This window comes from Morus notabilis, unplaced genomic scaffold (assembly GCF_000414095.1).
Source record: "Morus notabilis unplaced genomic scaffold, ASM41409v2 Scaffold733, whole genome shotgun sequence".
Lineage (NCBI taxonomy): Eukaryota > Viridiplantae > Streptophyta > Magnoliopsida > Rosales > Moraceae > Morus > Morus notabilis.
Window position 1 is genome coordinate 189,803 of NW_010362477.1, and position 27,100 is coordinate 216,902.

Sequence of the window (27,100 nt, forward strand, 5' to 3'; positions counted from 1 at the left end):
GTTCATAATTTGTCTAGTTATGAACCATAACTTGACAAGTTATTGTCTATAAATCACAGTTTTTATCCATAACTTGTCTAGTTATGAACCATAACCCGACAAGTTTATCCATAACTTATCTAGTTATAAACCATAACTTAACAAGTTATGACCTATTAATTTTTATAACTAATAGTTGGCCTATATACTTCTTTAAGCTTTTCATATTGTCTATTTTCTACTATTTCCGTTATTATTTAATTTCCCTCCTTATCCCTTATCTCAAGCGTCAGGCCTAAACCTGAACCCAAGCCCAATCCAATCCAATGGGCTACATCAAATCCATTATCATCCCAATAGTCGTCAAGAATAAACCCTAACGTCGCCACCTTCACACCTCCCTCTCTCTCCCTCTCATACCCTTCTGCAACTCTCCTCACTCCACATTCCGATTCTTCTGAAGCTCCAACAATGGCGTCCTACGACTACGATGACTCTCGCGCCGGCTACGAAGAGTCTTCGGCGACTCAACGAGGCTCGCAAACACCTTCCTCCGGCCAGGACCTCGGCTACGACCCGAACTACGTCCCCGATTCCGTCAAATCCTTCGTCGTCCATCTCTATCGTCACATCCGCGAGAAGAACGTCTACGAGATCCACCAGATGTACGAGACGTCGTTCCAGACCCTCTCGGAGCGCCTCTTCAAGGACACGCCATGGCCCTCCGTCGACGCCGTCGCGCCCTGCGTCGATAACGACCACGTCTTCTGCCTCCTCTACCGTGAGATGTGGTTCCGCCACCTCTATGCCCGCCTCACCCCCACGCTCAAGCAGAGGATCGACTCCTGGGACAACTACATCAGTCTCTTCCAAGTCGTGCTCCATGGCGTCGTCAACATGCAGCTTCCCAACCAGTGGCTTTGGGATATGGTCGATGAGTTCGTCTACCAGTTCCAGAGCTTTTGCCAATACAGGGCTAAGATGAAGAACAAGACCGACCAGGAGATTGCGCTTCTGAAACAGTTCGATCAGGTAATTCTCGTTGGCTTTGGTTAGGTTTTTTAAGTTTTGAAGGAAATTTATGAATCTTATATCTTGCAATTGGCTGGTTGTTTTTTTCGAATTTTCTTTTTTTTCTCAAATTTTTAAGAATTAGTAGAATTTTTATATTCTTCAATTGGTGAATTAGTAGAATTTTTAGCTCTTGGAGGTTTCAGACGCATTTAGGCCTCTGTCTGATAAAACGTGAATGGCAATACGGCATCTGCTTTTCCTTGCTAAAAACAAAAAATTCAGCATTTTTCTTAAAGAAAACATTGTTATAGGTTTAACATAAAGTAATTCTTGCTTAATTTTCAATATATATATATATATTTATTTATTTATCTGAGAAATGCTAGCATCATGCATAAAACAGAGGGTGACGCTAGCATTTCTCATTTCTATTCTACATAAACAATGCCAAGCAAGGTCGAACATACTAGCTGCTTATACGTTTAACATAAAGCCAGTTTTTTTATTTTTTTATGTTTAGGGTTCTGAAAGTTGAATAAAAAGTTAAGTGAATCAATTAAATCAATTAAGAAAATTCATATGTTGATGAGTAGCTCTAGACACTGCCATTCACAATCATGAATACGCATACTTGTCCTTTGCAAATTCTTCTAGATTTTGTGCCTCTTTGTTTCAGTTGCATGCTATTAGGTGATAAATTATGTTGATTACAGGCATGGAACGTGTATGGTGTGCTCAACTTCTTGCAAGCGCTTGTCGAGAAGTCCATGATTATTCAGATTCTCGAGCGAGAGAAGGAAGGGCTTGAACAGTTTACTTCCTTGGATGGATATGATTACAATGGTGGGAGTAATGTCTTGAAGGTATTGGGATACTTCAGCATGGTGGGGTTGCTGCGAGTTCACTGTCTTTTGGGTGATTATCATACTGGTCTCAAACGGTTGCTTCCAATTGACATTAGTCAACAAGGTGTTTACTACACGGTTATTGGATGCCACATTACCACAATATATCATTATGGATTTGCTAATCTGATGCTAAGGAGGTATGCCAATCTGTCTGTTTGGTCATTGTGATTAAAACCTGTCTTGTGTTTGCATCTTTAAATATGGGATTCTTTTAGTTTTGGCTCATTTCATCTGTAATGATGTAAGATCCGAATTGTCAATTATTCCATAGTGGATCAGATTTATCTATGATTTCACGGTGAGTCACTGTCAATTGCATTAGGTTTTATGTTCATAACGAGAAAATTTGTCATGGTGGAGCAGTAATTGGATTCTGATTTCTAAGTATCTTCTTCTAGGCTCTTACAAGTTTCATTAATACCGATTGTTGATCCACTCCCCGAGGAGTGGGTTTTGTTAGGTCCGATGTTTCTTGTCTTCATATCTTGCCTGATGTGGAATATTTTTTTGTACAGGTACACAGATGCAATTCGTGAATTCAACAAGATTCTCTTGTACATCCATAGAGCTAAAAATTACCATCATAAATCTCCACAGTTTGAGCAGATTTTGAAGAAGAACGAACAGATGTATGCCTTGTTGGCAATTTGCCTTTCACTTTGCCCCCAGATGAAGCTTGTTGACGAAGTTACTGTAAATGCTCAGTTGCGAGAGAAGTATGGTGAAAAGATGATTAGAATGCAAAGATATGATGATGAGGCATTTGCAATTTATGACGAGCTCTTCTCATATGCATGTCCAAAGTTCATTACCCCTTCGGCTCCAAGTTTTGAGGAGCCTCTTGTAAATTACAATCAGGTATTCAAGAGATTGGATTCTCCTCGTAGATCATACTCTGCTTATCTTTGCTAATTTGAGACTGGGAACATTCTAAATGAAATAATCCATTTCATGTAGTTAAATAGCTTTTACAACTATGCAAAGGTCACTAGTTGAACGAAGCAAGATTACATTTTTCTTTTATTTCGACTTTACTTTAGTTTTTACTCTCTGGGGTTGCCTTATGGTTTAAAGCTTTAAGCTGTATATGCGTAACACAATTCAATTTGTTTTGCAGGATGCTTATAGACTTCAGTTGAAATTGTTTCTTTATGAAGTGAAGCAGCAACAGTTGTTATCAGGTGTCCGTACCTTCTTGAAAGTTTACTCGACCATCTCTCTCGGGAAACTAGCGAGCTACATGGAAGTGGATGAACCCACCTTGAGGTAATCCCTATGGGTTCTATAATAAACTTTTTGTTCTTTGTTTCAATTGTGTATTGCATTCTTATCCCTTTTTTTTTTCCTTCCTTTTTCTTCTTTTGTCTGGCAGGACTATCTTGATGACGTACAAGCACAAGACACATGCTGTTGACAGTGATGGAAAAATAATCTCCAATGCTGATGTTGATTTCTACATTGACGATGTACGTTTATTAAGTTTCTTTAATATTCTTTTCTGTCCATGGAGAAATTAATTTCAGAAAGCACCTACTTATTCGAGTGAAACAGCTGTTAGAACCAATCTTGAAGTCTGAAGGCCTTTTTTTTTTTGGTGCATACATAATATACTGAATTCAATTCCTTGTATATAATAATGTTGATCTTACTGCAGACTTTGATACTAGTTTAACCTTCAAGAAAATGTTATAAGCAAACATGAGAGGAGTTTTGAGATTGATGCTTATTATCAGCTTTTGGATTGTGTAATTTGTTGGAAATCTCTCTTTTTTGCAGGACATGATATTCGTGGTAGACTCCAAATCAGCAAAGAAATATGGGGATTACTTCTTGCGTCAGATTGTCAAGGTATGTGCAATTTCATCTTGTGCTATTTTCTATCATACTAATGGCATGTACTTGGTCTTAAACTATTTCTTTATTTCGTGATTACAGTTTGAAGAGTTGATGAATAATCTGGAAACTATTTCTTTATCCAAATGATTACAGTTTGAAGGGTTAATGAATAGCCTGGACGCGGTAAAGCTGGGTGGGTTCACGAATAATCCGGATGGGGTAAAGCTGAAAGGGTTCGTGAATAATCTGGATAAATGAATTGCTAAGAGTTGGTGTTAACCGTTCTGCTCGTCTTTTCTCTTTTCAGTTGATGATTTTGGTTATTTTTAATTTTATTTTATCCCCTTTTTTATTCGTCTATTTCTCAGCCATATACAAATCTTGTACAAGTGAAAGTAGTTGGCTCTTTAGATATATAATTTTCAGCCTTTTGCTTTAGCAACTTTTGATTAAGAGATGAAAAAATCCTCCCCTTATGGGGTTTTTGCAAAGGTATTTTTGGTAGCAAAATTGCCTGCAACTTGCAATTTTTTCGATGAAATTAATATATTTCTGAAACGTTTTTTTTTTTTCTTCCTGGTATACTTGTGTGGCTAATGTGACTTAGGATGGTTAAAGGCGCTGCTTAATGCAGCGTGGGTCCCACCTTAGGCTTCATAATGTAGTCTTGGGGTTGGTTGGTTGGGAGACTCGTACCTGATTCGAATTATGATTTATGGTTCGTTACAGTATTTTTTTTTTAAAAATACACGTAAATCGAAAATAACTCTAATCTTATGATTCTAATTCATGAACCAAACGTCTTCTTATATTTTGTTCCTTTTTTAAAAGTTTAGTACAGAGTAGGTGGTCGGTATTTTGTTCACGAAGACAACCTGCTCAACCATTTTTGAGATTGATTAGATGGTCAAAATTCTGATGACTGGGCAGTCGCCACTTCTAGTTCAATACTTGCACAAATGGTTGGACATCTTGGTATGGTTAGATCAAGAATGTTTGGGATTTAGAATTATGATTCAAAATTTTTTTTAATTTATGTGTTTTTTGTGAGAGAAAATATTATAACGAATCATGAATCATGATTTGAATTAAGGCATAAATTTTTGCTCCAAACGGAGGGAAAACCTGCTTGCTTGTATCATTCTCTCCCAGCTTGCAATATTGTCTGTCTGCTATCATTTCCACGTGTTCTCCCAGAGAGAAATGTGATTTGATGTCGCAACACGCGCACACGCATATAGCCTTGTGCTGAAGTTGAGGAGTTTTTTAGCATGTTTATGAGTATACAACAGCTGCAAATGCATCTTTTGGGAATTATACCCCTTAATAATAACAATACTAATATGATAATGTAATAATAGATTTATAGTAGTTTGTTCTTGACGCGCCATGCGAGAGCTATGTTTCTTTTTATCATAGAGTTTTATGATAATTAGAGAAAAGGTAAGAAATGTTCTAGCATCTTACATATTGTCTTACAAGACACCTCTCCTCTTTCAAAAAAATGCAATTGCCCTGAGAAATCTTTATAGAGCTGACTCCCCTAAAAGAATTCTTTATATAGCACAAAAATTTGGCAAAGTGATACAAGTGTAGACTGCCTATGGGTATATGTAGAATGCCTAAAGTACTCTTGAAAAGGTTATTATGCGGTGGACGGAAAAATGTGTACAATCATGAAGAGGTTTCACACATGACACAACCTAACAATATTACGCCGTTAAATACTAATGAACTTTGAAGCTCGAACAAATAAAGTTTACTCTCTCTATCTCTCTCTTTATTTTTCCATAAATCATTATTCGGTCTCAAATCATTACATAAATCATTATAGAGTAATATTTTGAACCATTTCCATGGAAAGTAATAATAATAATAAAAAGGAATAATAATTGAAAGAAGGTATTCGAAGAATTTGTTTATTCCTGTTTCTTTATATCCTAGAGGTTGCCAATTGGGCTTAATATAATAAACTAATAATAGATATATATTGTTTGTTATGCTCGCAAGTTTATTTCGGTCATTTTAAAAGAGTGAAATTACTTCATAATGGGAAAATCGCCGCCAAGTGTGTTTTAGTGGTATGTTTGAATGTTAGGTGTGAGTGAATACACACTCAACCCAACCTTCAACTTTGCAACTCTCTCTCTCTCTCCTCTCTCTAAGATAGTTTAGAAATAGGACAGAGCGAGTTCCAAAGTTGAACCACTCGACTGTTTGATTGCTTCATCAACTTCATAGACGTAGTCTTTTACATATGCTTATAAGTTCTCTTCCATATAAAATGAGTGGATAGCAATGATTCTCTTCTAAATTCTTACATAAACATACCATACATATATACAAATATATATATATATATATATCATGGGCACCTACCAAGTAACATAATAAGATCATTGTAAGGAATTGGGCACACATAATTAAAACATTTACTTGGCCAAACGTTATATTAGAGAAAAGAAATGGTAAGATGTGCAAGATGTTGCTTGCACAAGTCCATGAGAGCTGTGAACCTTTTGGTCAATCTGTGTGGCGTTGCCATGATCATTTACTCACTTTGGCTCCTCAAGAAATGGCATTTGGGACTAGCTGATCTTCCCACTGTCTTGTACTTGCCTAAACCATGGTATTTGATCTTGTCCTCTTTTTTATTCTTTTTCTCCAGCTAAATGGAAACTTATCTTTCAAGGTTATTTTTATCTCAAGCCTAAATGTTTCTTTTGTTATCCTTCCTTCTAAAAAAAAGTCCAAATGTTTTTTTTTTTCTTTTTTCCCTGCTCTCTCTCACAAGTGTCGGTGCTGCACTTTTTAGTTGTGGTGATCACTCATCACCTTATTTTGTTATCCCTATAAAATTCAAATTTTCCTGAAATAATTATTAAAAAAAATGTGTTACACAAATACAATATATATATATATATATTGTGTGTGTGTGTATAGCTAATTAATTAACTTATGTGATTCTTTTTAGTCTAGTGCTTTGTGAATTTCCAAATCAAATTTTGGGAATTAATTACAACTGCTAATTTGTGTTGACAGGTTTATATATGCATGTTTAGGTGTGGGAATTGCAGTGTGCTTGAGCACAATCTTCGGCCACGTAGTTGCTAACTCCCCCAATGGTTCCATTCTTTGCATAGCATCCTTTCTCATAACCTCAATTTTTCACAATATGCTCGTTTTTCCATTAGTTATTTCTAGCATGTACAGTAGTTTTTGGAAGAATTTGCTCTCTCTTTTTAACCAATTTTCATACACGTTCACTATGAATTATTGAAGTTATAATTCTCATAAAAATAAATCACAAGATCTTATTACTTCAGTTGCAAAGTCATTACAGAAAACTACAGCAAAAAATTTGCTGCTCATTTGATCCTTAACCAGGTTTTATGTAGTACATTTTCTCCATTTGATTTCTTCTTATGTTGGAAGTCGCCGTGGTTGAAACAATTTTCTTCAGGTTCAATTGGGATGTGGTATGCTAATTTCTTAAAAAAAAAAAAAAAAAAAAAAAAAATCTTTACAACTTTTATTTTTGAGTTTTACAATTTGATCATCAAATTTTAAGTAGTGTTTTGCAAAATTCACCCATGATCGAAAAGTTGGTCGTGCTTGGAATGGGATTTTTTTTAAAATCCCAATTATACCATTGACCGAACAGTGAATTAAAGTTAGATCCAAGTGCGTAATGCATGTGTTTCACTTAGTAAGAACTTATTTAAGAGGCTTCTTCACTACCCAATTTCAGACAAATTGCGTTCTTAAGATAATATTGTAATATTTACCTTCTTTTCAATCCTCAAATTTAAACTAAGGGGATCATTAATTTAGATTTGCAAAATGGCACTTTCTATCTTTCTTAAAAAGCTTTTATGCTTTCAAGGTAATTAGTTCTTTTAATTTGATAAGCAATTACAATGTACCTAGATTTATGAAGTTGAATAATTGGTGATAAAATAAAAGATTATTATCACTGATGCCTTTAAATTTTAGGGTCATTTTCAGTTTATTACTTAAATTTTAAAAACTCTCATTTTGCCTCATAAATTTTGAGTTGTTCATTTCTGTTAAAAAATGATAGAATAAAAGAGAGTAATGCAATCGCGTTGTATTTCTGTTAAAAACAAACATATAAGAACCACATATCAATCACTTAACATCTTTTCTTTTTCCGTATGATTTTAACGGAAATTACAACAGAGGAGGTTAAGTGAGAACAATTTAAAGTTCATGAGGTAAAATGAGAATTTTTAAAGTTCAGAGAATAAATTAAGAATGACTCTAAAATTCAGGTACACTTGTAATAATAATCATAAAATAAAAGAGCTTTAGGGAGTAAAATGCCGAAAACATAAAGATTGCATGGATAATTATCGAGTATTTTGTACCTTTAGCTCCTCAACTTTTAGAGTTTTGATAACTTACTTCTTAAATTTTTAATTTTAATAATTCACCCAACAATTTAAAGATCCGTTATAATATAATCAACTCTCAATCCATGATAAAACTGGTAAAATGAGGCACATTTTAATAATTTCACAATTTGGGAGGTGAAATATCAAAATTAATAGTTCAGAGGACAAATTACTAAAACTTTATAAGTTTAGAAGGCAAATGCACAAAATCACTAATTCAAAAGAAATATAAGACCCACATTTGTAACACTGTGACAAATTTGGGGTAATTTGTCAAAGCACGAAAAGTTGAGGGGTAAAAAAAGTTACTCAGGAGGTCAGCGAGAGTCTGCTCTTGACTCTCTCTCTCGGCGATGAATTCTCTGAGCTCTGATCGGACGGAAAATCTCTCTGCGTCTTCTTCAAGTTCGGAGTGCCAACAAAATGGCGGTTCTTCATTTTCACATCTCCCTCTTGTTCCTGACCCTGCGATTTATGCCGTAAATTCTCTCTACTCTATTCCTTATTATCTTCTCCTTTTTGAACTAATTCCTTCGATGAAAATAATAATAATATCATCAAAATGGCTTAAAAATTCAGTACCCTTTGTTTTTGTTTTTGTTTTTTTTGGACAACAGGTTATGACTGCCTACGCCAAAGATTCCAGCCCATTGAAGCTGAATTTGGGTGTTGGAGTTTACAGAAGTGAGGTAAAGCTCATTTCTCACTTTGGAAGTCTAATTCAGCATGTTTCATTCTTTTGCTCCAGTATGATAGAACTAGAAATAGTGCTAGATAAAGTGAATTTCTTGATAAATCATATAAACCCATCAAACCAATTTTGGCGCTTGCTTTAATTGATAATAAGCTGGTTTCTTTGACAAAAAAGCTGGTTTTATTTGACAAGTCCAAGGGAGTAGATAAAATTTTAGCATTTTTATGATAAGCCTCCTTTACGATTTACCTATGTGAGGAGGAAGACTCGGGAGAGGGGAGTGGCGGATGCAGGGAATAACAGTGGGCAGGGGGATGAATTGGCAGAGCAAGAAGCTGAGCTGGCCAGTTGTGTGTGAGCTGGCATGTTAGTGGTTACTCTGTAGGTTTAGGGGGAAAGTTAGTTACAGGAATAAGGATTGTATAAATAGCAAGAGAGGGGGATTCTTAGGGGGATCTTGAATTTCCCGTGATAATTTAGAATTTGGGAGTGCACGGGGTCACTCGAACACCCCCATATCTAGGTCATAGTTTCTGTAGTTTCTGTAATTCTCTGCCATTGATTTAGCTCGCTGAGCTTGATTGTAATTCGTTGTGCATAATTCAAGTATTAGATTGACTGGAAATTGCTAGACTCTGTTTGTGCTTATCAATTGGTATCAGAGCACTTTTCCGGGGATGACGAGGAGGGCGGACGATCGCGACAAGGATAATACGGAGGCGAGTAGGGAGGAATTGCTGAGGGAGATGGAGGCGATGCGCGAGGATGTTGGAAAGATTCCTCGATTGGAGCAAGGTCTAGAATTGTTACTTACGAGGATGGATGAGTTGTTGAAACAACGGAATTCCACAGATCGAGAGTCGCCGGAGGCGGAAAACGGAATTCCGGCGGAACAGTCGGATCCTATGGCGGAAATGGGGGAGAGGCCGATGAATTGGCGGGAGGGAGGAAATCGCACAGAATTCCGTACTCGGAGAGTTGAGATGCCGGTCTTCGACGGCGAAAATCCAGACGGCTGGATATTTAGGGCTGAGAGATTCTTCTTCATGAATCGGTTGACAGAGATGGAGAAATTGGATGTGGCGGTGGTGAACCTGAGGGAGAAGCCTTAGCCTGGTTCCAGTGGGAAGACCGGAGGCGGGCGATCCGTGATTGGACAGAAATGAAGAGGATGCTTCTGGAACGGTTCCGCTCGACTTAAGAGGGTACTCTTTGCGAGAAGTTTTTGTCCTTGCACCAGGAGACCACGGTGAGGGAGTACCGCCGGCAGTTCGAAACCTTGGCTGCGCCGTTAACAGAAGTTTCAGAGCAGGTCTTGGAGAGTGCCTTTGTGAATGGACTAAAACCAGAGGTAAGGGCGGAGATACGAATGCTGAAGCCTAATGGGTTGGGCCGGATCATGGAGCTCTCCCAACGGGTGGAGGAGCGTAATCTGCTGGTCCGCGGGCCCAAGGCCCAAACTTCTACATTTAATTCTTGGTCCAGAGGAGGCTCGGCTTTGTCTGGGAATGGGTTGAGGGGAAGTCAGCCTTTCAGTGGAGGATCTAGGAACACGACTCCGGTTGTGGCGGTGGGACGTTCCTCGACGGCGACGGAAAAGCCCAGGGACGCGGCCAACGGGACGGCGCCATTCCGGAGACTTACGGATGCGGAGCTTCAGGCGAAGAGGGACAAGGGCTTGTGCTACCGTTGCGATGGGAAATATTTTTTTGGACACCGGTGTCCCAACCGGGAGTTACAAGTACTCATCGTTCAGGAAGAGGAAGAAGCAAGGGAAAAAGAAGACGGAGCAGAAACGGAAGTGGAAGAAGAAGTGGTCGAGCTATCCCTAAATTCGGTGGTCGGATTAACATCTCCGAGAACCATGAAACTCAAGGGGATGCTGCGAGGACGAGAGGTAATCGTTTTAATTGATAGTGGTGCCACACATAATTTTGTTTCCGTTGATCTAGTAAAGCAATTAGAATTATCGATGGACCGAACTTGTGACTATGGTGTGGTGATGGGGGCTGGGTTGTCCGTCAAGGGAGAGGGGGTGTGTAGAGGGGTCAGGGTCACTTTGCAGGAAATCAAAATTGTAGAGGATTTTTTACCGTTGGAATTGGGAAGTTCAGACATGATTCTTGGCATTCAGTGGCTAGAGACGTTGGGGGTTACGACGGTGAATTGGAAGAATCTGTCCATGAAGTTTACCGTGGGGAATCGGCAGATAACTTTGAGAGGGGATCCTGGCTTGAATAAGACTTCAGTGTCTTTAAAGGCTTTACATAGAGCCTTTAGTCAGGAAGGACAGGGGTTGTGGTTGGAATGGAATAATTTAGAGTTGAGTGGTCGGGAAGGAGATTGGATGGTACCTAGGGAGTTGGAGGAGGTATTACACCAAAGATCTTCGGTGTTTGAGATGCCTGCGGCCTGCGGGGTTACCCCTGGAGCGTGCAAAGGATCACGCGATTGTGTTGAAGGCAGGGACTTCCCCGATTAATGTGCATCCATATCGATATCCTCAAGTCCAGAAAGAGGAAATTGAAAAATTGGTAGGTGAAATGTTGGCTGCGGGAATTATTCGGGCAAGTGTGAGCCCTTATTCTAGCCCTGTCCTCTTGGTTAAAAAAAAAGACGGGAGTTGGAGATTTTGTGTGGATTACAGGGCTCTAAACAAAGAGACGGTACCGGATCGTTTTCCTATTCTGATAATTGATGAGCTCCTCGATGAGCTCCACGGGGCAGCAATCTTTTCAAAGATTGACCTTAAATCGGGGTATCACCAAATCCGAGTCAAATCGGAGGACGTGCCCAAGACCGCTTTTCGTACCCATGAGGGCCATTATGAGTTTTTGGTGATGCCATTCGGCCTTACCAATGCTCCAGCAACATTTCAGTCCCTCATGAATGAGGTGTTGCGAGTTTTCCTTCGAAAGTTCGTATTGGTTTTTTTCGATGATATACTCGTTTACAGCCGAACCTTGGAGGAGCATGTTATTCACTTGGACCAAGTGTTAGGGGTGTTGCAGCAGCACCAATTGTTTGCAAATGGAAATAAATGTAGCTTCGGCCAGCAGTCCTTGGAGTACTTGGGACACATCGTCTCCGGCAGGGGCGTGTCGGCGGATCCGGCAAAAATTGAGGCAATGCTGAATTGGCCAACTCCGACTACGGTACGAGATTTGCGAGGATTCTTGGGTTTGACGGGCTATTACCGTAAGTTTGTTGCGGGGTATAGTCACATTGCTGGCCCCCTGACAAATCTTTTGCGGAAAGATGGGTTTCAATGGACGGAAGAGGCCACACTAGCTTTTTCTCGCTTGAAGCATGCTATGACGACCGTGCCGGTGTTAGCTATTCCTGACTTCTCGAAACCTTTTGTGATGGAAACTGATGCTTCAGGGTATGGGGTGGGGGCTGTATTGATGCAGGATCAGCGACCCATTGCATATTTTAGCCAGGCCCTTTCCTTGCGGGGTCAAGGGAAATCGGTGTATGAACGAGAGCTTATGACCATTGTGTTGGCGGTGCAAAAATGGCGTCCTTACTTGCTCGGCTGTCATTTCGTGATCCGAACTGACCAGCGAAGCCTTAAGTACTTGTTGGAGCAATGCCTGGTCAGTGTGGAGCATCAAAAGTGGCTTACAAAGTTGATGGGGTATGATTTCGAAATCCAATTCAAGCCTGGGCAGGAAAACCGGGCTGCGGATGCGCTATCTCGGGTTGTTTACTCGCCCGGACTTAGTGCCCTGTTGGTCTCGTCCATTGTGGACACGCAAGAGTTGCAGCACCAGGTAAGGCAGGACGGAAAGCTTAGCCAGATCATTGCCGATTTACAGCTTCAGTCCGACGCGCACCCTGGTTACTCCTTTGGACAGGGGCGGCTGATGTTTGAGGGCAGGTTGGTGGTTCCTCGAGGTTCGTCTTTCATTCCTAGACTCCTTCATTCGTACCATGATGGGGTTCTTGGGGGACATTCGGGAGTTCTAAAGACTTACCGACGTTTGGCGGCGGACTGGTTTTGGTCAGGGATGAAAAAAGATGTGATCTCGTATGTGGTTGCGTGCGACGTATGCCAACGTTGCAAGACCTCTACGTTAGCACCTAGTGGACTGTTGCAACCCTTGCCTATACCCGATCGAGTGTGGGAGGACATTTCGATGGATTTTATAGAGGGATTGCCCCGTTCGGAGGGATACGATACTATTTTGGTTGTTGTGGACAGGCTTAGCAAATATGGACATTTCATTGCCTTGAAACACCCGTTCACAGCGGAGTTGGTAGCTAGGAGTTTTATACGAGAGGTGGTGCGCCTCCATGGAGTTCCTAGGACGATTGTAACAGACCGAGACCGGATTTTTCTGAGTCACTTCTGGACTGAACTTCACAAGCAAATGGGAACTACTCTCGCGCGCAGCACCGCTTACCATCCGCAGACGGATGGCCAAACCGAGGTCGTGAATAGGTGTGTCGAAACCTATTTGCGTTGTTTTACTTGGGAACGACCCGCCAAATGGTATAAATGGCTGGCTTGGTCGGAGTATTGGTATAATACTTCGTTTCATACGGCTGCGCACACCACTCCTTTTCAGGTGGTCTATGGCCGGTCCCTTCCGCCGCTTTTGCGCTATGGGGTGGGAACATCCTTGGTGGATTCAGTGGACCGGCAATTGCAGGACAGGGATGCCATGTTGGACGTACTCAAGTCTCATTTGTTGCGTGCTCAACAACAAATGAAGGCGGTGGCTAATGGGAAACGCCGTGATGTGCAGTTTGAGGTTGGTGATTTAGTGTACCTTAAGTTGCGCCCTTACCGACAGGTTTCTTTGGCTCGACGCCGCAATGAGAAGTTAAGTCCGAGGTTTTATGGCCCTTTTTCGATTGCCGCTCGTGTGGGGCCTGTGGCTTATCGTCTTTGCCTACCGGAAGGGGCGGCCATCCATCCGGTGTTTCACGTTTCTCAGCTTCGCCGTGCGATTGGCAGTGGCCAGTTTACATCTACGGTTCTGCCACAGTTGTCCGGTGATTTGGAGCTGTGTGGCACGCCTGCAGCGGTTCTGGGTGTGCGCCAGCGTGTGGTGGGAGGGCATTCCGAGTCCGAAGTCTTAATCCAGTGGGAGCATCAGCCGGAGCATGATGCAACCCGGGAGTCCTATGGGGCCATTGATCGTCAGTTTCCTGATTTCCACCTTGAGGACAATGTGCGTTTTTGGGGCGGGAGTAATGATAAGCCTCCTTTACGATATGTGAGGAGGAAGACTCGGGAGAGGGGAGTGGCGGATGCAGGGAATAACAGTGGGCAGGGGGATGAATTGGCAGAGCAAGAAGCTGAGCTGGCCAGTTGTGTGTGAGCTGGCATGTTAGTGGTTACTCTGTAGGTTTAGGGGGAAAGTTCGTTACAGGAATAAGGATTGTATAAATAGCAAGAGAGGGGGATTCTTAGGGGGATCTTGAATTTCCTGTGATAATCTAGAATTTGGGAGTGCACGGGGTCACTCGAACACCCCCATACCTAGGTCATAGTTTATGTAGTTTTTGTAATTCTCTGCCATTGATTTAGCTCGCTGAGCTTGATTGTAATTCGTTGTGCATAATTCAAGTAGTAGATTGACTGGAAATTGCTAGACTCTGTTCGTGCTTATCATTTTACCCCCCTTAACTGTCAGCGAATTGATAAATTGTCATTTGGGCTTTATGTGTGCTCGTTATTAGTGTGCCGAGGTGTTCTCCTGTTTTTAGGTCTCAAGCGTGCGTCCGTCCCTCTAATGGGTCATTAGCATTGCACTGAGATGACTGTTTATCAGTTTTTAATTAAATACAATTTTCTTTTAAAAAAATGTTGTAGATTTACTTCTAAATTGACTAAGAATGTTAATGGCACGACCAACGACGTGCTCCGTCTTCATCTGGAATTAGTGCTGCTTTCTTACGGGCTCACATGACATGAATGAGGGTGTTTCTGTTAAATTTTACCAGCCATCGGTTTGGAGTGTTCGGCAATACTATATAATATTGGGGGTAATATGTCAAAATAAAAAATTTAGTAGAAAACTTGTCAAATTGTAAACGTTTAGGGGCAAAAGTGCCTAAAATTCTGTTTAAAATGCCCTTACACATGACTCTGCTGATTTGTTCTTGTGCAACCAATTCAATTTCTTTTTGGAATTTGATGGTGTGACAACAAAACAGGATGGAAAACCTTTTATTCTGGACGTGGTTAGACGAGCGGAGCAGCTTCTAGCCAATAATCGGTATAGTTTATTTATTTATTTTGTTATTATTATTTTTTATCTATAAATGTAGTGAGTTTGCATGAACTGGTGCTTAAACTGCACACTTATGCTATGCATGATTTAGGTCCGCAAATAAAGAATATCTTCCTATAACTGGAATACCAGAATTCAATGAATTGAGTGCCAAGCTCATTTTGGGCAATGACAGGTAATCAAGTACTAATCTAATTGGCAATTTATTTTTTAGATAATTCACCTTATCAGACTTAAATGTGGTAAAGCTTCCTTTCTATGGCAAATTGAAATAGTATTCTCTGAATCTGAATTGAAAAAAAAATGATTTTACTAATTTCATGAATCATGTGTTGCTGTGGGAGTAGCCCTGCTATCAAAGAGAACAGAGTGACTACTGTCCAGGGTGTAGCTGGTTGTGGCTCACTGAGTCTTGGGGCTGAGTTTTTGGCGAAACATTACCGTGTAATGAGCACTTGTCTATTTGCCAAATTTTCATCCTTGATTTGGTTCTGAATTAGAGTTGAATCCCCTTTGTTTTTCGCTTATTATGCAGCAAACAGTATACATTCCCGATCAGACATATCCAAACCACCCAAATTTTTTCACCTCTGTTGGTCTAGTAGTGAAGACATACCGGTATTATGACCCAACAACATGTGGGCTGGATTTTCAAGGTCTGGAGGATTGTCTAGTATTTAAGCTACTTTTGTGTATCATTTATCTTGTTGATAATACCGTCTTTATGTAAATTGTCTATCACTTCGTTTGCAGTATCAATAATTGTATATATTTGAGCTGCTTTTATGTATCATTGTTCACTTGTACCTTGTTTATTTTAATGGCTCACATCATGTGGGCAACCGGCAACGTCTATTTCCATTGCCAACTTGGGAGTTGAGATGATTGCCTGGGGCTTTGGATACAGGCTTAATGGAAGACCTTTCCTCGGCGTCACCTGGAGCTATTGTACTTCTCCAAGCATGTGGTCATAACCCAACTGGTGTTGATCCAACAATTTCACAGTGGGAGCAAATAAGACTTTTGATGAGATCAAAAGGGTTGTTGCCCTTTTTTGATTCTGCTTATCAGGTGGGATATTTCTACATTGAATCTTAGAGCATTTTAGATTGCACGCCTTTTTGTGTTAATTAAACTCTGTGGGAGCCTGAATCCTCACCAAGAGAGTGTGGATTCGAGTGACTCTACCACTGTGGTCGGTTGTACAAACACTTGTGAGTTGTATTCAGAAGTCAAATATCTGCTTTTAGAAAAATCCAATTTTTTTTCAAACATAACTGTCTAAATTTGAATTTTGGGAAACTGCAGATAAAAAACATGACACCAAATCATAACATCATATGCCTTTTGGTCATCAATCCCAACAATCTCCCACTTTCCGAAAAGCTAGGGTCATCACATTGAGGACTATACAACTATGATCTTGATAAATATCACTGGCCCTTGTGTCTCTATCTTAATACATTTTCAATTAAATAAAATAGTTATCCATTCTTGTGCAAAAATATTGCACAAATTTATGACCTGTCCCATTTTTGTGCGAGGCTAACCAAAGATCCGAACTTATAGCAAGATTAAAAAACAAAAAGAAAAAGGTTCTAGTCGTCTACTATTCTGATCTCATTAACCTTCGTCTCCTGAACTGTCTTAGGGCTTAGTTAGTGGAGACCTGGATGCAGATGCATGGCCGCTACGTTTATTTGTGGCTGATGGTGGTGAGTGCCTTATAGCTCAGTCATATTCAAAGAACATGGGACTCTACGGGGAACGTGTTGGTGCACTTAGCATTGTAAGACTAAGATCATCTCTTTAGCAGTTAGTCATGTCGTTTAAAGAACATTAATACGTTTTGTTACTTTTTCTTTTCCTAACTCCTGTTATCTACTTCAATGGTTATTTGGTGAATAAGATGTCTAATGAATGTTTACCATTTAGTAGGTCTGCAAGACAGCAGAAGTGGCTAGGAAGGTCGAGAGCCAGCAGAAAATTCTGATCCGACCCTCGTATTCTAACCCTCCTATTCATGGTGCTTCCATAGTGACTGCTATCCTCAAGGACAGGTATTAAATAAAAGAAACTAGAAAGTCATTTTGTCGCTGCCTTGTATAAGACGATCTAAACGTGGAGGAGACTAATTTTAGCTATTTAGAACACAACATATATATACTCCTTTTCGCATGGTCCAAGCAGGTTATTAAGAGTGACAGGAAACGCTATTCTGGTATCTTCTTTTCTTACGTCACAATAAAGATTATATGTATTCATATATGTAGAGAAAATACTGAATTTGAAAGGTTGTTTCTTTGCTGCATATGCACACTGATTTGGAAGTAAAAATCCAAACCGGTTGGTAAACAAACAACGTGAAATACGTAAGGCTTGACGTGGGAAATCAGTACTTCAAAGCGAATAGATGCTTAATTGCAGGGATATGTACAACGAGTGGAGTAGTAACTTGAAGACAATGACTAACCGCCTTGTCAGTATGCGACGAAAGCTTGTTGATGCTCTGCGTGATAGAGGCAAAACCAAATCTTTACTTGTTTAACTCATTTTGTCCTCTCTCTCTCTCTCTCTCTCTCTCATTCTCTCTCATGTGTTGAAACATCTCCCTCTGAAATTTCACAGGCACGGCTGGTGACTGGAGTCACATAAGCAGGCAAGTGGGAATGTATTCTTTCACAGGATTAACTCCAGATCAAGTTGCCTTCATTACTAAAGAATACCACATCTACCTCTCGTCAGACGGGTGAGCTAACAGTATATTTTCCTCAACTTCTTTGTTGAAAAACTAGCATTAAACAAAATATGCAGTAACCAAAAGGAAATCTGGTATAAATATAGAATTTCAAATCCCTTTTTCGGTAGCAATGATAAGTAATCATAGTTATGTCAAAATGCTTTATTTGCTCTCAAAACTGTTGCTCCTTTTGCACTAGTTTAGAAATTAGTTGTGTTCTTATCTCTCTAATATCTGATTTTTTGGCACAGTGGCACTTCATGATATTATAGAAACACAGACAGACGCATAAATGGGTATATGTATCCTGAACTTATTTAAGACTTTATTTTTCGTAAAATTTTGCAGGAGGATTAATATTGCTGGTCTAGGCTCTAATACAGTGCCTCATCTAGCAGATGCTATTCATGCAGCTGTTACTCGTGGTGTTTAAGTTACCGTCAGCATTAACAATCCAATTGTTGGTCAATTTTGTTAGTTTGTTCCCTTTTTTTCCCCTTTCTTTTTTCACCTTCGAAGAATTAAATACTCGGCTCTAGCTATTATTGTTATTTTATTCGGATATTCAATGTAATCAGTTCAAAAAAGAAAAAGAAAATAAAGGAAAATGGCTTTTTTTTTAACTATTTTTTTTAATAAATGACCGAACTTTTTATTTTTTAAATAAGTGGCTGAACTTTTTTTATTTTAACAAAATGGCCTTTTTCAATAGTCAATTAGTGGTTCATCTATTCATTATTATAATTTATCAATAATTTATCATTTACAAACATATAATTTGTTGTTTGAAATTGATTAATTACTAATTGATGTTAACTAATTATTAACTAATATTGATTAATAATAAAAATTATTGAGTTAATCAGTAATAAATTTAAGTCAATGAGCAATTGACCGTTGGTCAATCAGTGATGGTTAATCATTGATTGACTATTTAGTTAATAAAGAAACAACCATTTTGTTAATTTTACAAAGTTTCGGTTTTTTTTTTTTAAATCTTAAAAAAAAGGTCATTTACATCTATATCTCAATAATCTAGTTCACTAGAAGTTGCCAAGTTGGTCATTTTTTCATTTTCCTTTTTGGCTAATATTTATAAGGACTTTCTCCGATAGAGTCGTTTATGACCGTGATTTGGTGAAAATCACATCAGACTAAAAAAAAATATGCACAATAGATAATTTTTAATACAGATTTTATTATTGAAAATAGAAAACTATCAATAGTTTATTTTTTCTAGTGGAAATATTTATATATGGCTACTAGCGTCATAAAACAGTACGTTTGAGGCAACGATTTTCTTAACTTATAATCCAATTATTAGGTAAACGCCTCTTTGTGTGTATTTACATTGATACAATGATAATGTTTAGCAAGATTGCTGTACTGCATACAAATGGCAAACTAACACAATTTATGTTATATATATATATATATATATTTTTTTTTTTTTTTCAATACAATTCTATTTTACTTTTTTTTTATAATTTTATTTTGTTCTTTTAAGTTTATCTCTCATGTTTTTTCCCTTCACATATCTCAAGGTTGAGGTTGTGATTAAGTCGAGTCAGGGACGAGATTGAGTCATGGTTGGGATGGAACTCAATTAAGGTTAAACCAGTGTAAGGACATGATTTAGATCAAAGTGACATTAGAATACAAAAGTCAGGTCAGACTGGATCAATAATCAGGATAAAAGACGATATAAGATTAAAATTGAAATCGAGACGTAAACAACTATAATTTTTGGTAATCTAAGGATAATCTATACAATAAAATTTTATGGTGCATTTCCATCATATTTTATGAGACAAACACCCGTTTGTATTGTGAGAATACCACAAGACGCAATACAATACGCTTTAGAATACCATAAATCATTGTAATTCAATTTTACCTTAGGCCACCCACCTTTCCACAATCAACTAGGTAAGCTGACAGTCTCGAGTCTCGACGCTTATTGGGCCCAGCCACAATCAAGGTGTGCGTAATCTCCCTTACGGGCTTTGTGAATTGTGATCCACACCTATACCAGCCCATCAAGCCCAATTGCTTGACAGTTGACACCTCAATCATCGGTTCACGAGCCCTTCCCATTCGAAGCCACGCATGATTTCACATCAATATATCAGTCTCTGAAAACAGCCAGAAAAACAGTCAGCCCACAGGCTACAGGCTTGCATAACTCTACCTTGATCCACGTGCCAACACACCGAAGCTAACTTCCAGGAATATTGTGCCACGTGTCCTCGTTATATAAGCTTTACCGATCTTGACATTTCTACGTCATTACTGTAATTTCGCGTGACAATAAATTTTTTTTAATAAAATGACATTTTAATTTAAATTAAAAATTTAAATTAACAAATTAAGTCTCACAACCATGTAAAAAATTCCTCGTATTATTAGAAGACTAGACATACTAACATTAATGTTTGTCCGCATATTAAACTTTCTTTATCCACGAAAGTATATTAAAATTAAGTTGTTAAATGGTCATCAAAACTAATAAAAATTCACAAGAAGTTGAGAAGCAATCTTAAATTATTTTTAGTTATATGAGATTGTATTTGTATTACACTTGTTTGACATTACCCAAAAAAAAATCTCACAAAGAGTACGTACGTCCAAAAAAATAATAAAAAAAATGAAAAATGAAAAACTCAAATGAAGGGATAAGGAGTCCACGTAAGATGACATCAGCAAAGAAACCGCAACTATGACTCGCCGCGTAAGGAAAACCGTCCCTGTTAAGGTATAAAAACCAGTTACCAATTGAAAACCAAGAATGCAAAAATTAAAAAAATAAAATTAAAAAGTTACCCAAAAAAAGCGCGCACTTTAAGCTTGGGAAACTAGCGGAAGCCGCTAAAATGCGCCCCCGGTCTACATCACCTCTCGCCCACAGTTCTTCTCCTCTTCCCCCTCCTTTTTCTTCTTCTTCACCAACTGATCGGAGGTTAAACACTCTAGTTCGACACCTTCTCGTTGAGAATTCGAGTTCCGTCATGGATTCCATCTCCGCTTCTCCTACTTCCGCCTTCCATGGCGATTCCGTCTTTGCTCACATCGTTCGTGCTCCGGAGGATCCTATTCTTGGGGTACTCTCTCTCTCTCTCTCAATTCAGTTGGTTCATTTAAGTCTACGGAACAATCACAGAAAACGTACACGGCACGTTGTGATTAGTTTTAGTTTTCATCACTAGTTATGAATTGAAAGCTCTGTTTATTTGTTTTTTATGATTTGTTTTGTCGGATTCATAATCTTCTTTTGGCTAATGGATGTCGATGCGTTAATCAGAAGAAAGTTTCGTTTTCGTTTTTGTTTTGTTTTATTTAAAAAAAAAAATCAGTTTTCGAGGATCGCGATCGATGATCATAAACTGGTAATTTTTGTGAGACATCTCATCAGAGAATATATGAATACAAATTTCTTTGATTGATCCTAGGTTTTTGGTTATATTCTTTTGATAAATACGAAATTTTTTAATGAGCTGAAGCTAAGCCGAACTTGGGGGATTTGATTAATCCTAGGTTTCTAAATTATTGAGTCCTAAATCATGATAAATAAATTTGCTTTTCTGGGATGAAAACGTGTTCCATTTTCTTTGGATTATTAGGTGCCAAGTATTAAGCGTAAAAGAAATGTTGTCCTTTAACCATTAGAATGAACTAGTATTTTGCCCATCAATTTTATCAAATTCTCAGAAAAAAAAAACCTTGATCCTGTTTTGTGATCGATTTAGATAGTTTCTTTGGCCCTAGTCGTTGTGTGCATAAAAAATTTCCTTTGAGCTAAGTGGTGACCTTTTCCAGGCCTATGCGGTGTGTTTGGCTGTAGGTAAGCAAGCATTTTTGTGGATCACGCTCTTTTTGTGCATAAATAAATCGTCGCTTTGGACCTTTTTTTGGAACTACTCTTGAATCCCATCACTGCCCATTTTTGGTTCTGAATTCTCTCTGGAGCCTGTGCATTTTGACTTTGACCTCTTCCCTTTTATCCTTCTATTTATCTTGACAAATGCCGTTTGAAATTTTGGAACAGGTGACAGTTGCATATAACAAAGATCCAAGCCCGGTTAAATTGAATTTGGGTGTTGGTGCTTATAGAACAGAGGTTAGTGTTTTGTTCAGAATTACAGAACCATTTTTGATCATTTTGTGCAGAGTGAAGCATTATGGACAGTTAAATTGGTATCCGCTTCTTTATATTGGCATCTAACATACACATTAGATGCTTTTGAATGTGTGAGTGTGTTTGTCTAATGGCAAATTTAATCTAGTTACAGGACACGTGGTGAATATGGTTAATTCAGTTTCATCTAGAAAGGAAAAAAAAAAGAAGCTAAGAATTCATGTAAATTATTATTATTCTAAATCCTCCTGCGATTTTAGTAGCAGCTGACGTTGTAATTTGTGCGAGTATGTTAAAGGGAAGTTGGTCACTGTGTTATTATTTCTATAATTTCGAGTATCCTAATTTCCAGTTCCAGAAGAGTCAGGCTTTAATAATGTTAGACTTGAGATGATTTGTTGTTAAATTTCTGATGTTCATTCATGGCTTAATAGGAAGGGAAACCTCTTGTCCTGAATGTGGTGAGACGAGCAGAACAGCAGCTTGTTAATGACGTGTAAGCAATATTATCTGCAGGCCCTTGCACTTTCGAACTCTGTATGAAGTAGTTAATGATTCTTAATCTACATGACTTGCAGTTCACGTGTTAAGGAATATCTTCCAATTGTTGGACTTGCGGATTTCAATAAATTGAGTGCTAAACTCATTCTTGGCGCTGACAGGTATAACAGGCGTATGCTTTGATTGGATAAATAGTTCCAATTTATTCATGCTTGATCTTTAGCTCATTTTTCTTTTAATTAATCATCCTTTTACTTGCTTCGATATAGCCCTGCTATCCAAGAGAACAGGGTTACTACTGTTCAATGTTTGTCTGGAACTGGCTCGTTGAGAGTTGGAGGTGAATTTTTAGCAAGACACTATCATGAAGTACGTACTGTTTCAGCTTCTTTCTTTCTTTCTTTCTTTCATTTTTTTGGCCGTTAAATAAAGCCGTTAGATATATAGAAAAACTTGACGTTGTTTGCGTTTCCCTGCAGCGCACAATTTACATACCTCAGCCAACATGGGGAAACCACACAAAAGTTTTCACACTGTCTGGATTATCTGTGAAAACCTACCAGTATTATGATCCAGCGACACGCGGACTCAATTTCCAAGGTGAAGTATACAATTTGTTTTGTTTCACCTTCTTATTGTGATTCCATGTGGTCCAGCACTCGTATGATTGTGGTACATAACTTGATTAATTTTTAGTCTTTGGTTCTGTGTTTTGATATTCCTTTAATGTGATTACCAGGCCTCTTAGAAGACCTTGGTTCTGCTCCTTCTGGAGCTATTGTGCTGCTGCATGCGTGTGCTCATAACCCTACTGGTGTTGATCCAACCCTTGAACAGTGGGAGCAGATTAGGCAGCTGATTAGATCAAAAGCATTATTGCCTTTCTTTGACAGTGCTTATCAGGTACATTGCTAGCGTACATTTGAGCAGCTTGGCATTCCACTTCGCTGAATAATGCTTTCTTTAGCATGGACACAATTGCTATTTAACTCTCTCTCTCTCTCTCTCTCTCCTTTGGTATTATTATAGGGTTTTGCCAGTGGAAGTCTGGATGCAGATGCACAACCAGTTCGTTTGTTTGCTGCTGATGGTGGTGAATGCCTTATAGCTCAGAGTTATGCCAAGAACATGGGCCTCTATGGGGAACGTGTTGGCGCTCTAAGTATTGTATGTTCAATAGATCAACTCCCTCATAGTAAATTGTATTTTTTGGTTCAATTTATTCGGGTGCTATGTCTGTATTTGAACGATTCTTTCCTTTTTTTTTTCTCTCCCTAATACGTGTGTTGATCTACTCTTCAATTTTGTCTAAACTTTACTGTCTATTATAATATTCTACTTTTACATAGGTCTGTAAGACGGCAGATGTAGCAAGCAGGGTGGAGAGCCAGCTGAAACTCGTGATAAGACCCATGTATTCTAACCCACCCATTCATGGTGCATCTATTGTGGCTATCATCCTCAAGGACAGGTAACCATTGCAAACTGGTCCAGATGCCTGGTAGCAGTGTTTGGTATATTTTATTTTGGAAACCATTAGTCTTTTACTCAAAGCCTTATGCTCGCATGCATATGTGATACTGGGTTTATTTGTACAAGAACGTAAATGAAAAAAACTTGATAATGGACTAGATGATAAGATGATATGATTTTTTTTCTGAATATTTGACCTAAGAGAATATCATCTTAACTACATGTTATTTTTTTTCTGTGTATTTTATGTTTAACCATGACCGTAAAACTTTTTTTTTTAACAGGGATTTGTACAATGAATGGACTATTGAGTTGAAGGCTATGGCTGACCGCATTATAAGCATGCGCCAGCAGCTCTTTGATGCCCTACGAGCGAGAGGTAAGCATTTTTAATCGTATCCTCATTATTGCCATCGGATGATTGCACTGGTTTAATTCTCTCCTTAGCATTTCATTTTTGCTGTCACCTGATGTTCATACTTCTTTCTATTTCTCCTCATCTTATAAGAGTATTCTGCTATTTTTTCATGGTTTAAGTGTCCATGACTAGTCTAAGGGCCTGTTTAGTTCGCTGATTCGAGTTTTTAATTCGAGTTGAGATGTGATTTTATGTGAGAGCTTTTTACTGTAGCAAAAAAGTTAGATGTGATTGTTTGTGAGAGCTTTTTACTGTAGCAAAACTCGAATTCTAAACTCGAATCAGCGAAATGAACGGAGCCTAAGTATGCTTGTCTTACTCATAATATTACCCCTTTAATATCGACCTTTGTATCTGAGACTTCCCCCCAGTATGTAACATTTACGTAAAACACAGATGCATGTTTCAATTAGGATAGATTAACGAATCTCATCTGTGTGCTGCTTGTCTTTCTATTTTGTAGGTACACCCGGTGACTGGAGTCACATTATCAAGCAGATTGGAATGTTTACTTTCACTGGATTGAATGCTGAACAGGTTGCCTTCATGACCAAAGAATATCACATATACATGACGTCTGATGGGTAAGTAGCTTAATTCCCGTGGTATAAAGGAGGTGTAAAGGATGAACTATACTCTGTTAAGCCATATCCAATGTGAGTCACTATTAGCTGCATTACTAAGGGCATCTCCAACTGGACTCTATTTTGCTGTCAAACTCCAAATTGGTGCAGGGTTTTCACTCCAACCATGCACCACAAGCCAACTCCACATCTTTTATGTCTCATTTCTTATTGTTAAACCCTAAAAAATTTTATTTTAGAAAAAATAGCGGAAAGCGCTCAATGAACAGTGTTGCGCCAGATTTGACGCAGCATTGTAGCCAACTCCAAAAGCTTTTGGTGCAGGATTGGAGCGAAAATCCTGCGCTAATTTGGAGTTTGACTCCAAAACAGAGTCCGGTTGGAGATGCCCTAGTGATTATAGCAAGACTGGCTCCCTTTAATTAGTTGATTAAATTTGGATTTTACACTTTCTGCACCACGCTTTTGTTTTTACTAGCCATGTATATCATTATCACTCCATTCTGTTCCTCCACTATGAAATATAAGTTACTTAGGAGGGGGGGGAGGGGGGGGGGGAAGTCGCTACTGTTTCAATTTCTTTTCCAAGTATATATGTCGTGCTATCTAATTCCTTCACTGAGATATCAAAATAGTAGTGTAATTTTTACATTATTAATGATTGCTTACAAGCATTATTGATCATTGTATAGTATTGTACTCCTGAAACATTATTGCCAACAGATATATGTCTCACATAATGCATGAGCATAAGAAGCGCGAATATTAAGTACTAAACCAGTTTCTCATTGAATTTGCAGGAGAATTAGCATGGCTGGTCTGAGCTCCAAGACAGTTCCTCACCTTGTAGACGCAATACATGCAGCTGTTACCCGGGTTGTCTAGACCTGTCAACAGACAGGTTTCCTGTGAGTGAGCCAACTTTTCTCCAAAATGGTTCAACTCTTCTGCTTTTGATATTTTGTTACAATAATTGTGTCCTCAACCAGTGAAGAGGTCAAAGGATTTGTTGCTTAATTTAAGTTGGGAACCCAAAAAGTTGCTGCCAGAGATTTTGGAGAAAACTATTCCTATAGCGTTTATGTTGTACAATTGTTTTGATTGTCCATTTCTCATCAGAGACACATCCCTTTATTCTCCTTACTTTTTTAAAATTCAAAATAATAACCAACATTTTGTGCATGACGTAGTGCTCCAAGGTGCAAATTTCTTGATTGTCTCTAGAATAATTCTACTAGAACAGCTCGGTTTGAGCTTTGAAATATTGGAGTCGGGTCTTTTATTAATGCCCCCTAAGCTAGCAGGTCATTCATCAATGCATTCATATCCAGCCAGCATAAAAAGCACTACTTCTGGTAGATGCTTTAATGCTTAAACCAGAGTTCAAAAGGGAAATCCATAAGCAGCGGAATAAAAAGAAATGTATTCAAACGCTAAGAGAAAGTTTGTGGAACCATTTATTTGCTTCTCATTATTAAGAATAGGTTTTACAGTTCTGCTACAAAATAAAACACAACTCTCTAGGCTACACTTATCATGGGACTTCAAAATCTCGTACTCAGTCAACCTGCAGTCTTACTTAGTTAGCAACATCACCAACGTGTATCACAAGAACTATGTGAGCTAAAAGCTTAGTAGAGACTTATGCATGAACTACACTTTGCATAAGGACGCCGTGAATATATATTTTGCATGAGCATGCCGTGAGACATTTCTTTGTATTAGCCTTTCATTGTTTAGTTCCTCCCGAAAACAAGTCTTTCAGGTGCTCTGAAGTGTGGTACTTAATTGATGATGATAGGCCATGGTTTTCGAAACCTGTTCGTCATATTGTGGCCAATAAAATAATAACAATACAGGGTTTCCATGCTTGGTCTTTTGACCTCAGCTATTTGTCGTATTCAGTCTCGGTATTTGTGGCTTTCCTTTATTGGTCTTAGAATCTTCAATATTACCATTGTTGGTACAAGAACTATAATATTTAGATTCTCAGGAATGTGATTACCATGGGATTCACTTTTCCTCATTTTAAGGTAATCTGAATACCACCCAACATGGTGTTATTCAAATTCCCAAGAATCTCAAAATCATGAGAATCTTATTATAATAATAATAATTATTATAATTATAATAATAATTATTATATTTATAA

At 38.5% G+C, this 27,100-nt stretch overlaps 3 protein-coding genes across 5 annotated transcripts; all 3 read left to right on the forward strand.

Annotated features, from left to right (window-relative positions):
* Positions 1-323: 323 nt before the first annotated feature.
* Positions 324-4,228, forward strand: LOC21390670 (eukaryotic translation initiation factor 3 subunit L). Of its 2 annotated transcripts, none has more exons than XM_010101966.2 (7): positions 324-1,011; positions 1,707-2,038; positions 2,417-2,759; positions 3,019-3,167; positions 3,274-3,367; positions 3,678-3,749; positions 3,891-4,228. In XM_010101966.2, the coding sequence occupies exons 1-7, from the start codon at positions 451-453 to the stop codon at positions 3,993-3,995; spliced, it is 1,656 nt and encodes a 551-aa protein (XP_010100268.1). In that variant the 5' UTR covers positions 324-450; the 3' UTR covers positions 3,996-4,228. The 2 variants fall into 2 exon arrangements, with proteins under 2 accessions (XP_010100268.1, XP_024023843.1); XM_024168075.1 differs by having other exon boundaries at positions 3,837-3,973.
* A 4,202-nt stretch (positions 4,229-8,430) lies between these two features.
* Positions 8,431-18,440, forward strand: LOC112092292 (aspartate aminotransferase, cytoplasmic-like). Of its 2 annotated transcripts, XM_024168093.1 has the most exons (12): positions 8,431-8,634; positions 8,773-8,844; positions 15,021-15,082; positions 15,189-15,272; positions 15,445-15,541; positions 15,633-15,753; positions 16,005-16,168; positions 16,749-16,886; positions 17,036-17,157; positions 17,525-17,619; positions 17,726-17,846; positions 18,186-18,440. In XM_024168093.1, exons 1-12 carry the CDS (start codon positions 8,509-8,511, stop codon positions 18,268-18,270), a joined length of 1,287 nt encoding a protein of 428 aa, XP_024023861.1. In that variant the 5' UTR covers positions 8,431-8,508; the 3' UTR covers positions 18,271-18,440. The 2 variants fall into 2 exon arrangements, with proteins under 2 accessions (XP_024023861.1, XP_024023862.1); XM_024168094.1 differs by lacking the exons at positions 17,525-17,619; positions 17,726-17,846; positions 18,186-18,440 and adding an exon at positions 17,429-17,518.
* A 2,185-nt stretch (positions 18,441-20,625) lies between these two features.
* Positions 20,626-26,130, forward strand: LOC21390673 (aspartate aminotransferase, cytoplasmic). The gene is made up of 12 exons (XM_010101968.2): positions 20,626-20,938; positions 21,883-21,954; positions 22,407-22,468; positions 22,551-22,634; positions 22,743-22,842; positions 22,953-23,073; positions 23,213-23,376; positions 23,503-23,640; positions 23,823-23,944; positions 24,231-24,325; positions 24,828-24,948; positions 25,749-26,130. Exons 1-12 carry the CDS (start codon positions 20,711-20,713, stop codon positions 25,831-25,833), a joined length of 1,392 nt encoding a protein of 463 aa, XP_010100270.1. The 5' UTR covers positions 20,626-20,710; the 3' UTR covers positions 25,834-26,130.
* The last annotated feature ends 970 nt before the right edge of the window (positions 26,131-27,100 follow it).